The sequence below is a fragment of the Leucoraja erinacea genome, chromosome 37 (genome assembly GCF_028641065.1).
Source record: "Leucoraja erinacea ecotype New England chromosome 37, Leri_hhj_1, whole genome shotgun sequence".
Classification (NCBI taxonomy): domain Eukaryota; kingdom Metazoa; phylum Chordata; class Chondrichthyes; order Rajiformes; family Rajidae; genus Leucoraja; species Leucoraja erinaceus.
Window position 1 is genome coordinate 5,439,276 of NC_073413.1, and position 14,694 is coordinate 5,453,969.

The 14,694-nt window shown below is 51.3% G+C and overlaps 1 protein-coding gene across 2 annotated transcripts in view; it reads left to right on the plus strand.

Moving 5' to 3' along the window:
* Positions 1 to 2,448: 2,448 nt before the first annotated feature.
* The window catches only part of zgc:92360 (uncharacterized protein LOC436988 homolog), a 38,159-nt gene continuing 25,913 nt past the window's right edge, over positions 2,449 to 14,694 (plus strand). Inside the window, exons 1-4 of one of the 2 annotated variants that reach the window (XM_055663135.1) lie at positions 2,449 to 2,812; positions 10,038 to 10,168; positions 11,391 to 11,482; positions 12,089 to 12,171. In XM_055663135.1, the coding sequence (XP_055519110.1) occupies positions 2,722 to 2,812; positions 10,038 to 10,168; positions 11,391 to 11,482; positions 12,089 to 12,171 (397 nt within the window). In that variant the 5' untranslated portion in view covers positions 2,449 to 2,721. The remainder of the gene's footprint in view (positions 2,813 to 10,037; positions 10,169 to 11,390; positions 11,483 to 12,088; positions 12,172 to 14,694) is intronic. The other variant, XM_055663134.1, reaches the window with a different exon arrangement.

Consider the following 14,694-nt stretch of genomic DNA (forward strand, 5'->3'; position numbering starts at 1 on the left):
AGTCCGCACAGACCTGAGTTCACCCTGTATGTTTGAGTATAGGAGCAGGGAGGTTCTACTGCAGTTGTACAGGGTCTTGGTGAGACCACACCTGGAGTATTGCGTGCAGTTTTGGTCTCCAAATCTGAGGAAGGACATTATTGCCATAGAGGGAGTGCAGAGAAGGTTCACCAGACTGATTCCTGGGATGTCAGGACTGTCTTATGAAGAAAGACTGGATAGACTTGGTTTATACTCTCTAGAATTTAGGAGATTGAGAGGGGATCTTATAGAAACTTACAAAATTCTTAAGGGGTTGGACAGGCTAGATGCAGGAAGATTGTTCCCGATGTTGGGGAAGTCCAGGATAAGGGGTCACAGCTTAAGGATAAGGGGGAAATCCTTTAGAACCGAGATGAGGAGAACTTTTTTCACACAGAGAGTGGTAAATCTCTGGAACTCTCTGCCACAGAGGGTAGTTGAGGCCAGTTCATTGGCTATATTTAAGAGGGAGTTAGATGTGGCCCTTGTGGCTAAGGGGATCAGGGGTATGGAGAGAAGGCAGGTACGGGATACTGAGTTGGATGATCAGCCATGATCATATTGAATGGCGGTGCAGGCTCAAAGGGCCAAATGGCCTACTCCTGCACCTAATTTCTATGTTTCTATGTACACTGGTCCTATCCCACACATCATAATCATACTTTATTAGCCTAGTGTGTTTTGCACCATATACGAGGAATTTCATTTGCCATACAGTTATACCAATACAAGCAACAGGACACACCAAATAGATTTTAACATGAACATCCACCACAGTGACTCCTCCACATTCCTCACTGTGATGGAAGGCGGAAAAAAGTTCAATCTCTTTCATTCTTTGTTCTCCCGCAGTCAGGGGCCTCGAGCCTTCTGTTGACGGGGCGATCTTGGCTCCCGTAGCTATGTGGGACATATGATCTATATTGTTCTATGTGCAACATATGATAACAAAAACACTCTGGACTCTCGAGTATAATGGAATCATCTTATCTTTCAAGTTGACAATAGACAATAGACATTAGGTGCAGGAGTGGGCCATTTGGCCCTTCGAGCCAACACCGCCATTCAATGTTATCATGGCTGATCAGCCCCAATCAGTACCCCGTTCCTGCCTTCTCCCCATCCCCTATCTTTAAGAGCCCTATCTAGCTCTCTCTTGAAAGTATCCAGAGAACCTGCCTCCACCGCCCTCTGAAGCAGAGAATTCCACAGACTCACCACTCTCTGTGAGAAAAAGTGTTTCCTCGTCTCCGTTCTAAATGGCTTACCCCTTATTCTTAAACTGTGTGGCCCCTGGTTCTGGCCTCCCCCAACATCGGGAACATGTGTCCTGCCTCTAGCGTGTCCAAACCCTTAACAATCTTATATGTTTCAATAAGATTCCCTCTCATCCTTCTAAACTCCAGAGTGTACAAGCCCAGCCGCTCCATTCTCTCAGCATATGACAGTCCCGCCATCCTGGGAATTAAACTTGTAAACCTACGCTGCACTCCCTCAATAGCAAGAATGCCCTTCCTCAAATTAGGGGACCAAAACTGCACACAATACTCCAGGTGTGGTCTCACTAGGTCTCTGTACAACTGCAGAAGGACCTCTTTGCTCCTGTATTCGACTCTTGACTAAGACAATGGTAAAGGACTTAATCTAACAGTTCAGTATAGACACAAAATGCTCAGCGGGACAGGCAACATCTGTGGAGAGAGGGAATGGGTGAAGCTTTGGTTTGAGACCCTTATTCAGACTGAAGAACCCGAAACATCACCTGCCATTGCTTCTCTCCAGAGATGCTGCCTGTCCCGCTGAGTTACTCCAGTATTTTGCCTTATTGCTTCAGTATGTTAGGTTTATTTGCAAGAAAAGAGTATTCTAAAAATTCCCCCCTCACCTTAAACCTATTTCCTCTACTCTTCAGAATGTGTTTCTGTGGGTGTGTGTGTGTGTGGGGTGGGGGAAGAATTAAATAGAGAATTGTCTCAATTTAAAAATATCTCTAATGCAATCCCTCCACAGACGCTGCCTGCCTGCCTGCCTGACCTCAAGAGTCAAGAGTCAATTTAATTGTCATTTGGACCCCTGGAGGTCCAAACGAAATGCCGTTTCTGCAGCCATACAATACACACAAATAGACCCCAGACACAACATAATTACATTTAACATAAACATCCATCACATAACTGTGATGGAGGCCAAAAAAAACTTATCTCTCCACTGCACTCTCCCCCCCCCCCCGATGTCAGAGTCAAAGTCAAAGTCAGACCTGCTGCGTTCCTCCAGCACTTTTGTGCCTTGTTCGAGATTCCAGCACCTGCAGTTCCATGGAGTTTCTCATCCCCTCTGCGGTGGCTGCGGTCTCCAGCGGCGGCCGCGGGGAGGCGGTGTCGAGCCGAGCCTCTCCGCTCTATTACACAACGAGAGCGAGGTGGCAAAGTGCGCTTGTGGAATGCGGAAAAAGGTTGCTCTGCGGCTGCCAGTTCCTCCAGTCCGCTTCTCATTAACGCACACCATATTTTTTTGTTTCAATCTTGCAAAACCAGCCCAACACAAGAAGAATCAGCGAGCGTTTGTTTTTTTAAAAGTTATCTCCCAGAAGAGAGGGGGGGGTGATTGAATAAAGAAAATCAGGAGACGAATCGATTGGAGGGGGCTCTCTGCCCATTGCATTTAAAGTTTTGCCGCGACTTCCAACTGAAGGGGAGAGTTATGTCAGCCGAGAAGGAGAGGATTTTCAGAGCGTTGAAGGACGTGGTTCAGATTCCTGGGAATGGAATATGTGGTGACTGCGGTCTACCAGGTAATGTACAACTTTTCCAAGAGAGGGGAAGGGGATGGAGGGGAGAGAGGGAGAGGGGGGAGGAGGGGAGAGAGAGGGAGAGGGGAGAGAGGGGGGAGGAGGGGGGGGGGGGGGGGGGGGGGGGGGGGGGGGGAGGGGGGGGGGGAGGGGGGGGGGGGGGGAGGGAGAGGGGGAGGGGGGGGGGGGGGGGGAGAGGGGGGGGGGGGGGGGAGAGGGGGAGAGAGGGGGGAGGGGGGGGAGGGGGGGGGGGGGCGGAGAGAGGGGGAGAGGGGGGGAGGGGAGAGGGGTGAGGAGGGGAGGAGGGGAGGAAGGAAAAGGAGGAGGGAGGGAGGGGGGAGAGGGGGGGGGGGGGGGGGGGTTGAGGGGGGGGGGGGTTGTCAGTCTGTTAGAGAAAGAAAACTTTTTTTTTGCTGAATTGAAGAAGAAAAAAAAACTGTTCGGGACACTGAATGGCAGCCCTACTTCGAGAGCACTCAGAAAGCACACTCTTCCTTTCACCCAGAGAGTTGTGAATCTGTGGACTTCTCTGTGGAGGCCAATTCACTGGACGTTTTCAACAGATTTAACTCTTGGGGCTAAAGGAATCAAGGGATGTGGTGGGAAAAAAAGCAGGAATTGATTTTAGATGATCATATTGAATGGCTCGAAGGGCCTACTCCTGCACCTATTTTCTATGTTCCTATGCTGTTCTAAATGCAGGCAGTTCCCCATGCAGAGAGAGCTCCTTGTGGGCAGCGGTGTGGTCAGCTGAGTCAATGCTTGTGCCTGGTTCTTAAGCGTTAGGAGCAGAATTAGGCCATTCTGCCCATCAAGTCTACTCCGCCATTCAATCACACCTGATCTATCTCTCCCTCCTAACCCCATTCTCCTGCCTTCTCCCCATAACCCCTGACACCCATCCTGATCAACAATCTATCTATCTCTGCCTTAATATCCACTGACTTGGCCTCCACAGCCAAATGGACCAAAGGGGGACTGTTTTAAGGTGGGCTAGTATATCTAATTGATTCAAAGAGTCATACAGTGAGGAAACAGGCCCTTCGGCCCCACACCGGCCAACGTGTCCCATCTACACGTCCCACCTGCCCGCGTTTGGTCCATATCTCTTCAAACCTATCCTATCCATGTAACCCCTGCATTCCCCCTCTCTCCCTCCCCTCCCACCCTAGTCATTCCTACCAAGTCCACTTTGTATCCAGCCTCTTAGCTAGATAAAGAATTACAACGGTCTCAAGGTATTTTGTTGTCACATGTATCGAGGTACAATTGAATTCCCTTTCTGCATACCATTCAGTAAAAGTATTAAAGCCCTGTCCGATTCAGATTCAATTTAATTTTAATTGTCATTGTCAGTGTACAGTACAGAGACAACGAAATGCATTTCCCACGGTACGAGTTCATTCCAAGAGCTCTCTCTCCCGAGTTTGTCCTGATTCGAACTCGGAGATTTACGGTAATGTCCGCTCGTCGGTACTCGGGGCTCTCGTGGACATTGTTCAACGTGTTGAAACATCTTCACGAGTCTTCCCGTGCTTACATGCCGTTAGCGAGTCTTCCCGTGTACCTGCCGTTAGTGTAACAAGCCGCTAAGAGCCGTCCCCGAGCTCCGACGTACCCGCTGCGTTCATTCTCCGTGCTTACCACGAGTTTGATTATTTTTTTTAAACTCGGGAGAGCTCTTGGAATGAACTCGTACCATGGGACAGGGCCAATACTGCACATAAGCATGCAATCTTAGTTAGGTACAAGTGTATAGGAATAGTTCACCAAGACCGTATACAAGAGTACACAAGGTGGTGCAGCGGTAGAGTTGCTGCCTTACACTTGGGTCTGATCCTAAATATGGGTGCTATCTGTGTGGAGTTTGTATGTTCTCCGCTTGGGTTTTCTCCAGTTTCCTCCGATATTCCAAAGACGTGCAGGTTTGTAGGTTAATTGGCTTCTGTAAATTATCTTTAGTGCGTAGGGTAGGTCTTGTGTACAGGTGATCACTGGTCGGTGTGGACTCGGTGGGCTGAAGGTGTTTCCACGCTGTAGCTCTAAACTAAACTAAACTAAACTAATGTCACCATGTTTAGCGATGCCATTTTTCATGATTCAACTCCAATTTGCTACAATTGTAGATTTCTTAACCTGAGAATGGAGCGGCTGGGCTTGTACACTCTGGAGTTTAGAAGGATGAGAGGGGATCTTATTGAAACATATAAGATTATTACGGGTTTGAACACGCTGGAGGCAGGGAACATGTTCCCGATGTTGGGGGAGTCCAGAAGCAGGGGCCACACACACAGTTTAAGAATAAGGAGTAAGCCATTTAGAACAGAGATGAGGAAACTTTTTCTCACAGAGAGGGGTGAGTCTGTGGAATTCTCTGCCTCAGGTGGAGGCCGGTTCTCTGGATACTTTCAAGAGGGAGCTAGATAGGGCTCTTAAAGATAGCGGAGTCAGGGGATATGGGGGAGAAGGCAGGAACGGGGTACTGATTGGGGATGATCAGCCATGATCACATTCGATGGCGGTGCTGGCTCGAAGGGCCGAATGGCCTACTCCTGCACCTATTGTCTATTGTCTGTTGACCATGAGGGCCTGTTGTCCTGGCCAAGCACAGCCGTGGTGTCCTCCGCCGCTGTAGGCCATGTCCGGTCCACGTGCCCTGCCTCTTGGAGGGGCGTCCAGTCCAGCCAAGCCCCAGGCTGTTGCCCGGCCTCCAGAGGCCCACTCCACCAAAGCCTGGACAGGGCCTCATTCTGAGCCTACCGCCAGTATCCTCAATGACATTGCTCTCTCAACCAATTCAACGCATGAGGTTACAAATCACTGGATGCCTCTGGATTTTCTTTCATTCCAACTTTGTGACACTGCCCCTGTGAAGCTGAAACAACCATGACAAGCTTGGTGTTCAAGAAGGAACTGCAGATGCTGGAAATATCGACGGTAGACAAAAAAAGCTGGAGAAACTCAGCGGGTGAGGCAGCATCTATGGAGCGAAGGAAATAGGGTCAAGACACTTCTTCAGACTTGGGGAACACTTTGTCGGGAGAAGTGGTGGAGGCAGATAAGATGGTGGTATTTAAGAGGCCCTTTGATAGGGATATGGATGGATATGGATCATGTGCAAGCCAAGGAGGTTAGTTTAATTTGGCATCATGTTCTTGACAGACATTGAGAGACGAAGGGCCTGTTCTTGTGCTGTACTCTTTGAGGGAGAACATTTAAAACATTCATAAAGCATTTGGACGATGCTTGGATAGGTAGTTTTGGAGGGATATGTGCCAAACGCAGGCAGGTGGGACGAGGTGATACAGCGTTTGAGTGGTTATCTTCGAACGCCAGAGACTCTGGTTCCATCCTGACCACGGGTGCTGTCTGTACGTTCTCCCCACAACCCAGCGCGGGTTTTCTCCAGTTACCTCCCACATTACCAAAGACGGTACGGGCCTGTGGGCAAATTGACTTGGTAAAATTGTAAATTGGCTCCAGTATGTGTGTGGGATAGTATTAGTACGCGGGGATCACTGGTCGGCATGGACTCGATGGGCCGAAGGGCCTGTTTCCGCACTGTATGACTGTGAGACGGCAGATGCTGGTTACAGGAAAGGCACAAAATTGCTGGAGTAACTCAGCGGGACAGGCAGCATCTGTGGAGGAAATGGATAGGTGATGTTTCGGGTCACGGGATACAGGATTCATAGCAAAAGGATTTGAGTCTAGGAGCAGGGAGGTTCTACTGCAGTTGTACAGGGTCTTGGTGAGACCACACCTGGAGTATTGCGTACAGTTTTGGTCTCCAAATCTGAGGAAAGACATTCTTGCCATAGAGGGAGTACAGAGAAGGTTCACCAGACTGATTCATGGGATGGCAGGACTTTCATATGAAGAAAGACTGGATAGACTCGGCTTGTACTCGCTAGAATTTAGAAGATTGAGGGGGGATCTTATAGAAACTTACAAAACTCTTAAGGGGTTGGACAGGCTAGATGCAGGAAGATTGTTCCCGATGTTCGGGAAGTCCAGGACAAGGGGTCACAGTTTAAGGATAAAGGGGAAATCCTTTCGGACCGAGATGAGAAAAACATTTTTCACTGGAACTCTCTGGAATTCTCTGCCACAGAAGGTAGTTGAGGCCACAGTTCATTGGCTATATTTAAGAGGGAGTTAGATGTGGCCCTTGTGGCTAAGGGGATCAGTGGGTATGGAGAGAAGGCAGGTACGGGATACAGAGTTGGATGATCAGCCATGATCATATTGAATGGCGGTGCAGGCTCGAAGGGCCGAATGGCCTACTCCTGCACCTATGTTTCTATGTTTCTATGAGACGTAAAGAATGGCAGATGCTGGTTACAGGAAAGGCACAAAAGTGCTGGAGTAACTCAGCGTGACAGGCAGCATCTGTGGAGGAAATGGATAGGCGATGTTTCGGGTCAGTGACCTTCTTCAGACTCGTTGTATTCATTTTTCTCCAATTTTTTTGCTTTGGATTTGTTGCATCTGTAATTTTTGTTTTATTACTTTGCAAATGAGGGCAAGTCTTTGAGAGAGCGGTCGAACATGCCTGAATAAGAATGATTCAGTCAGGCGTGGCATAGCTCAGACAGACACCTTGTGCAGCTTAAAGTTGTTCGAAACTGCCCTCGCGATCGACTGCGCCAAGCCAGACACTGACAACAAGTTTATACATTAAAGTGCAAGATTACACGCGAGACTCAAGCTGCAAAAGACCATTTAATAGCATTTAGCTTGCAGAAGTTCGCAGGACCTCGGCCACAGGCGTTGTAAGCGTTTGGAAGATATGTGGTGCAGCGGTAGAGTTGCTGCCTCACAGCGCCAGGGACCCGGGTTCCATGCTGACTCCGGGTGCTGTCTGTCTGGAGTTTGCACGCCCTCCCCGTGACCTGCGTGGGTTTTCTCCGGGTGCTCCGGTTTCTATAGACAATAGACAATAGCTGCAGGCGGAGGACACCACAGCTGTGCTTGTCCAGGCTGACCATGGTCAACAGACAATAGACAATAGGTGCAGGAGTAGGCCATTCGGCCCTTCAAGCCAGCACCGCCATTCAATGGCTGATCATCCACAATCAGTACCCCGTTCCTGCCTCCTCTCCATATCCCCTGACTCCGCTATCTTCAAGAACCCTATCTAGCTCTCTCTTGAAAGTATCCAGAGAACCGGCCTCCACTTGAGGCAGAGAATTCCACAGACTCACCACTCTCTGTGTGAAAAAGTGTTTGCTCATCTCCGTTCTAAATGGCTTACCCCTTATTCTTAAACTGTGTGTGGCCCCTGGTTCTGGACTCCCCCAACATCGGGAACATGTTTCCTGCCTCCAGCGTGTTCAAACCCGTAATAATCCAGAGAACCGGCCTCCACCGCCCTCTGAGGCAGAGAATTCCACAGACTCACCACTCTCTGTGTGAAAAAGTGTTTCCTCATCTCTGTTCTAAATGGCTTACCCCTTATTCTTAAACTGTGTGTGGCCCCTGGTTTCCTCCCACGCTCCAGGTTTGCAGGTTAATTGGCTTCTGTGAATTGCCCCTAATGTGCAGGATAGTGCGGGGTGATCGCTAGTCGGCGTGGGGCAAAGGGCCTGTTTCCGCGCTGTATCTCTAAACTAAAGGTGGCAAGACGGGCAGATGAGGTGGCATGGATGGCGTATATGGTATGCTTGCCATCATTGCCAGGGGCATTCAGGAAGTCACGGGGCAGTTCTGTAGAACTTTGGTGAGGCCTGCATGTGGAGTATTGCGCGCAGTTCTGGTCGCCCCATTGCAGGGGACATGTGGAAGCTTTGGAGAGGGTACAGGGGAGGATGGTCAGAATGCTGCCTGGATTACAGGGTTTCAGCTACAGGTACTGAATTTCACAGGGCGTCGAGCACCCCACAGAATGCCTGGGGCTGCGGAGAAAAACCCTTTGATATTTTGTTAATGAGACTGTAAGATGTCCCTGTCTAGATATGTTGCCCTGAAGAAACAAGTTCTGGTTGAGTGTCAGTAGTTCAGCTCATTCACTGCACAGACAGATCTCGGCGTGTGCAGGCCTGATTTACCAGCTAGCTATCAGGTGAGGCAGCTACGAGCTCAGTCCATACAGACCAACCCCACCCTTCACCCACTCCGCACAGACTACAGCCCAATAGTTATGAGATACAGTGGGGAAACAGGCCCTTCGGCCCATTGAGTTCCATGCTGACCAACGATTGCTAGCAGTATCCTACACACACACACACGCATAGACAGACTCACACACACACACCCTGACACACAGACACACAGACACAGCACACACACACACACACACACAGACAGACACACACACACAGACACACACACACACACACGCACACACACACACACACACACACAGACACACACACAGACACACACACACACACACACACACACACACACACACACACACACACACATACACACACACACACACACACCCACACACACAGACACACACACACACACACACACACACACACACACACACACACACACACAGACACACACACACACACACACACACACACACACACACACACACACACACACACACACACACACACACAGACACACACACAGACACACACAGACACACACACACACACACACACACACACACACACACACACACACACACACACACACACAGACACACACACACACACATACACACACATACACACACACACACACACACACACACACACACACACACACACACACACACACACACACACACACACACACACACACACACACACACACACACACACAGCACACACACACACACACACACACACAGACACACACACACACACACACACACACACACACACACACACACACACACACACACACACACACACACACACACACACACACACACACACACACACACACACACACACACACACACACACACACACACACACACACACACACACACAGACACACACACACACACACACACACACACACACACGGACACACACAGACACACACACAGAACACACACACACACACACACACACAGACACATAGACAGACTCAGACACACACACACACACACACACACGGCACCCGTAGTCAGGATCTCCCGGGTCTCCAGCGCTGTGAGGCAGCAACTCTACCGCTGCGCCACCGTGCCTGAGTTGATCTCACTGACAGTGTAAAATTCCCGCCTCTCCCGTGAGTTGACGTTGCATCTTTTTCCCAGAACCGGAATGGGCATCCACCACGCTGGGGATCTTCATTTGCCTGAACTGCTCGGGGATCCACCGGAACATTCCGGACGTGAGCATCATCAAATCACTCCTCCTGGATCCTTGGAATGATTCCCAAATTCAGGTAAAAGCCAACAGGATCATGTCCATCCAGAGAACACAACGCTCCCTGTCCCCACTCACCAATGTTGGCTCATTTTATCCCCACGAGTAGCAGCTCTACTCAATAACTCAAAATCTATCCAAAAAAAACTCATTATGCTCTGGTATTTTATTTAATTCACAGGTTTAATCAATAATGTTTTATTATTAATGTTTAATGTTTTATTTGTCATTCGTACCTGTCACTGTATGTCATGTTGTCACTTGCGGGCGGAGCACCAACGCAAATTCCTTGTATGTGAATACTTGGCCAATAACTTATTCATTCATTGATGGAACCTGCAGTGGGTGAGGAGGTCCATAAAATAGTTCCCAAATCCATCAAAAAAACAGGAATTTCATGTTTCCAAGCCTGAAAGGTGCATTTATTAAAATCCAGAGTTACCCTGTTCACTCTCTTTCTCTTTCCCCCCTTTCCGCTCTCTTCTGCCCCTCCCCACTTTAGATTTTGGAACAGGGACTGCAACCTCACTCACGCACTCCATGTCCACGTGGATCACAAACTCGTCCAGCCCGCTAAAATGGCCGGCGAGACTGTGAACCGCGAGAGAAACGGGTTGCAATTGGCGTTCCGTTTCGATCGAACCCGGGTCTCCGGTGCTGCAAGATTATAAGGCAGTAAAGGGCCTGTCCCACGAGCGTGCGACCTGCATGCGGCGAGCGCGACCAAACCGGAAGCGGGGGCCGCGGCAGAGGTCGAGTGATCCCGTAAAAGTTGACGTGAAGATCAAGCGAAGTCCGCGGGAAGTTCGCGCTAGGCGAACGCCGTCAAGATGCTGTGTACGGCATCAAGACGCTGCGCACGCCCGTAGAGGCGGTGTTTACGGCCCCAATGCAGCTGCGGGCCGGCAGGCCGTTGCCGCGCGGAATTTTTGAACACGGTCAGTTTTTCAGATCCCCGAGCAATGTCGGGACCAGCTCCGCACGACTACATACGGCTCCGCCGATCGAAGTGGGACCGGCCACGCGAGGCCGTACGGCTCAAGCGACCACGTTAGGTCGCGCTTGCTGCATGGAGTCGCATGCTGGTGGGACGGGCCCTTGACTCTGCCGCCCTCCGTGAATGTACCGCCTCCAGAAGAGTTTCTCTGGCACGGCACCTGTTTTGTAGATCATTTTTTTTTGCACCTGGATAAAGTTAAATTTCATTTCTTTTTGTTTCAATGTTGTTTCGACTCTTCCAGCACATGGCCAGCCTCGGCAATGAAGCGGCCAAACGCAAGTACGAGGCCTTTGTTCCTGCTTACTACTATGTGCCCACCTACCGAGACTCCCAGTGAGTGCAGAACCCCCACTGCGGGGGGGGGGGGGAGATGGTGTCGGGGGAACCAAACCGTGCTGATAGAAAGGGAAGGGGGGGGAGAGGGTTTGGGGTTGAGTGAATGTACGCGGGGGTATAGGGGCAGGTCATCAGAGGGGGCAGTGGGGGGAAAGGGTGGCGGGGGAGAGAGTGTGGGTGGACTGAGTGTACATGGGTAGGTCTACAGCAGGGGAGGTTGGAGAGAGGGTATGGGCGGTGTGGGATGGGTAGGTCTACAGCAGGGGAGGTTGGAGAGAGGGTATGGGCGGTGTGGGATGGGCGCTGGGGAGTGACGGGGAGAATCACTGACCAACTCTGGCCACCACAGGGTCCTGTTGGAGCAATGGATGGGCGGTGATGCCATGGGCAGTCTAGCGTAAGGATTTCATCGAGGATAACAAGCCGCTGGGCACGTCCACGCCGCGGGTGGAGACGTGCCTGGGCGTGTTGGGCACTCTACTCCCTCCTTAGAGAATCGGCACAAAGCATGGGCAAACCTCTACAGTACACCGTCTAGGGTACCTGCGGGATGGGCGCTGGGGAGTGACGGGGAGAATCACTGACCAACTCTGGCCACCACAGGGTCCTGTTGGAGCAATGGATTCGATCCAAGTACGAGCGCAAGGATTTCATCGAGGAGAACAAGCCGCTGGCCCACGCCGCGGGTACGTGCCTGCGTTTGTCTTCTCCCTCCTTATCAATTGGCACAAAGCAAAACCTCGCCAACACCGTCTACACCTGCGACACAATGTCCCCCGTGGGCGTGTCCCACTTTGGCCGTCAGTTACGGGGCCGGCCGGTGGCGCGCGGAGATTTCGTTCAGGACGAAGTCCACACTACCCACACGCTACCCACACGCTACCCACGCGCTACCCACATGGTACCCACACGCTACCCACACGGTACCCACACGCTACCCCACGCTACCCACACGCTACCCACACGCTACCCACACGCTACCCACACACTAGCAGGGCGCGTAAATGGCGTGCGAATGACGACCAAGTGGGACAGGCCCTTAACTCTTATACTCACAAGTCTTTTCTCGTTTCTTCTTACCTGGCTGATTTTAGGACTGACCTCAATCTCTCCCCCTCTCCCCCTCCCTCCTCCTCCTCTCTCCCCCCTCCCCCCATCCCCTTCCCCCTCCCTCTCTCCCTCTCCTCTCTCCGGGTCTCTCTCTCTCTCCCTCTCTCTCTCTCTCTCTCTCTCCCTCTCTCCCTCTCTCTCTCTCCCTCTCTCTCTCGCTCTCTCACTCCCTTTCTCTCTCCATCTCTCTCTCTCTCAATCTCTTCAAAACTCTCTAAAAACCTTCTCAAAAGTTTCTGAAAACTTTTCAAAACTCTCTTAAACTGTCTCTCACACTAATTCCCTCCTCTCTCTCTCCCCCTCTCTCCCTCTCCCTCCCTCTCCCTCTCCCTCCTCTCTCTCTCCCCTCTTTCTCTCTCTCTCTCTCTTCTCTCCTACCCCTCTATTCCCCCCCCCTCTCTCCCCACCCTCCCCCCCTCGCTCCTCCTCTCTCCCCCCCCCTCCCCCTCTTTCTCTATCCCCTCCCTCCCCCCCTTCTCCCCTCCCCCTCTTTCCCTCTCTCTCCCTCCCCCCCCCCTCCCCTCTCTCCCCCTCTTCGTCTCTCCTCCTCTCCCCCTCTTTTCTCTCCCCCTCCCCTCCTCCCCCCCCCCCTCCCTCCCTCCTCCCCCCTCTCTCCCCCCTCCCCTCTCCCCCTCTCTCTCCCCCTCTCCCCCTCCCCCCACACCTCCTTTCACCTGCAAACCGTTTCACTCAATCGACACCTGGCGCAGCGGTAGAGTTGCTGCCTCACGGCGCCGGAGACCCGGGTTCGATCCTGACCTCGGGTGCTGTCTGTATGGAGTTTGCACGTTCTCCCCGTGACCTGCGTGGGTTTTCTCCGGGTGCTCCGGTTTCCCCCCCACACTCCGTGCAAGACGTGTGGGTTGGTGGGATAATCGGCCCCCTATAAACTCCCCCAGGTGTGCAGCGTGTGGATCGGAAAGCCGGATAACACAGAACTAGTGTGTACGGGCGCTCGCTGGTCGGCGTGGACTCAGAGAGCCAGCCTGCCCTGTTTCCACGCTGTATCTCTAAACTAAACACTATATCTCCTGGTTGGAAGCTGGGAAAATCCTTTTAAACCAATCACTGCCTTCGAGAAACGAGGAGAGAGGCTGATCTTAGAGTGTTAACAAAAGCCTTGTTAGATTTAGCTCTTGGGGCTAACAGAATCAAGGGGAGAAAGCAGGAACGGGGCAGTGATTGGGGATAGAAACGTATAGAAACATAGAAATTAGGTGCAGGAGTAGGCCATTCGGCCCTTCGAGCCTGCACTGCCATTCAATATGATCATGGCTGATCATCCAACTCAGTATCCCGTACCTGCCTTCTCTCCATACCCTCTGATCCCCTTAGCCACAAGGGCCACATCTAACTCCCTCTTAAATATAGCCAATGAACTGGCCTCAACTACCCTCTGCGGCAGAGAGATCCAGAGATTCACCACTCTCTGCGTGAAAAAAGTTCTTCTCATCTCGGTTTTAAAGGATTTCCCCCTTATCCTTAAGCTGTGACCCCTTGTCCTGGACTTCCCCAACATCGGGAACAATCTTCCTGCACCTAGCCATGATCATATTGAATGGCGGTGCTGGGCCGAATGGCCTCCTCCTGCACCTATTGTCTATGTCTCAAAAGCCTGAACATGGTGCAGTTTGTAATTAGTTTCTCTCTTTGAATTGGTTGACCGTGTTTGACTGAGTCGACACAAACGTGGTTGAGTATTTTCAGAGGCATCGTGTTGAAGCGGCAGGCTTATCGCAAGATCGGTCTGGCGGTCAGAAAGACTGAATTTAGCGCTACTTTCTGTAAAGGGGAAGTGGATTCCTAAGAATTAGAACATGTTATTTACCAAGAAATGGTTTCTGTAGCCAAGCAACTGTGTGCCCTGCCTCTCCGACCAAAACATTTCGTTCAGCGTTCACTCCTTCAGTTTGATCCCAGCGTGGTTTGCAAAATCAATCCAGCTAGTTCTCTCCTCTCTCCCCCCCCCCTGCATCCCCTCTCCCTTCCCTCTCTCTCCCTCCCACCCCCCCTCCCTCCTCTCCAATCCCCTCTCTCTCTCATCCCCCCTCTGTCCCCCTCCTCTCTCCCCCCTCCCTCTCTCTCTCCCTCTCTACTCC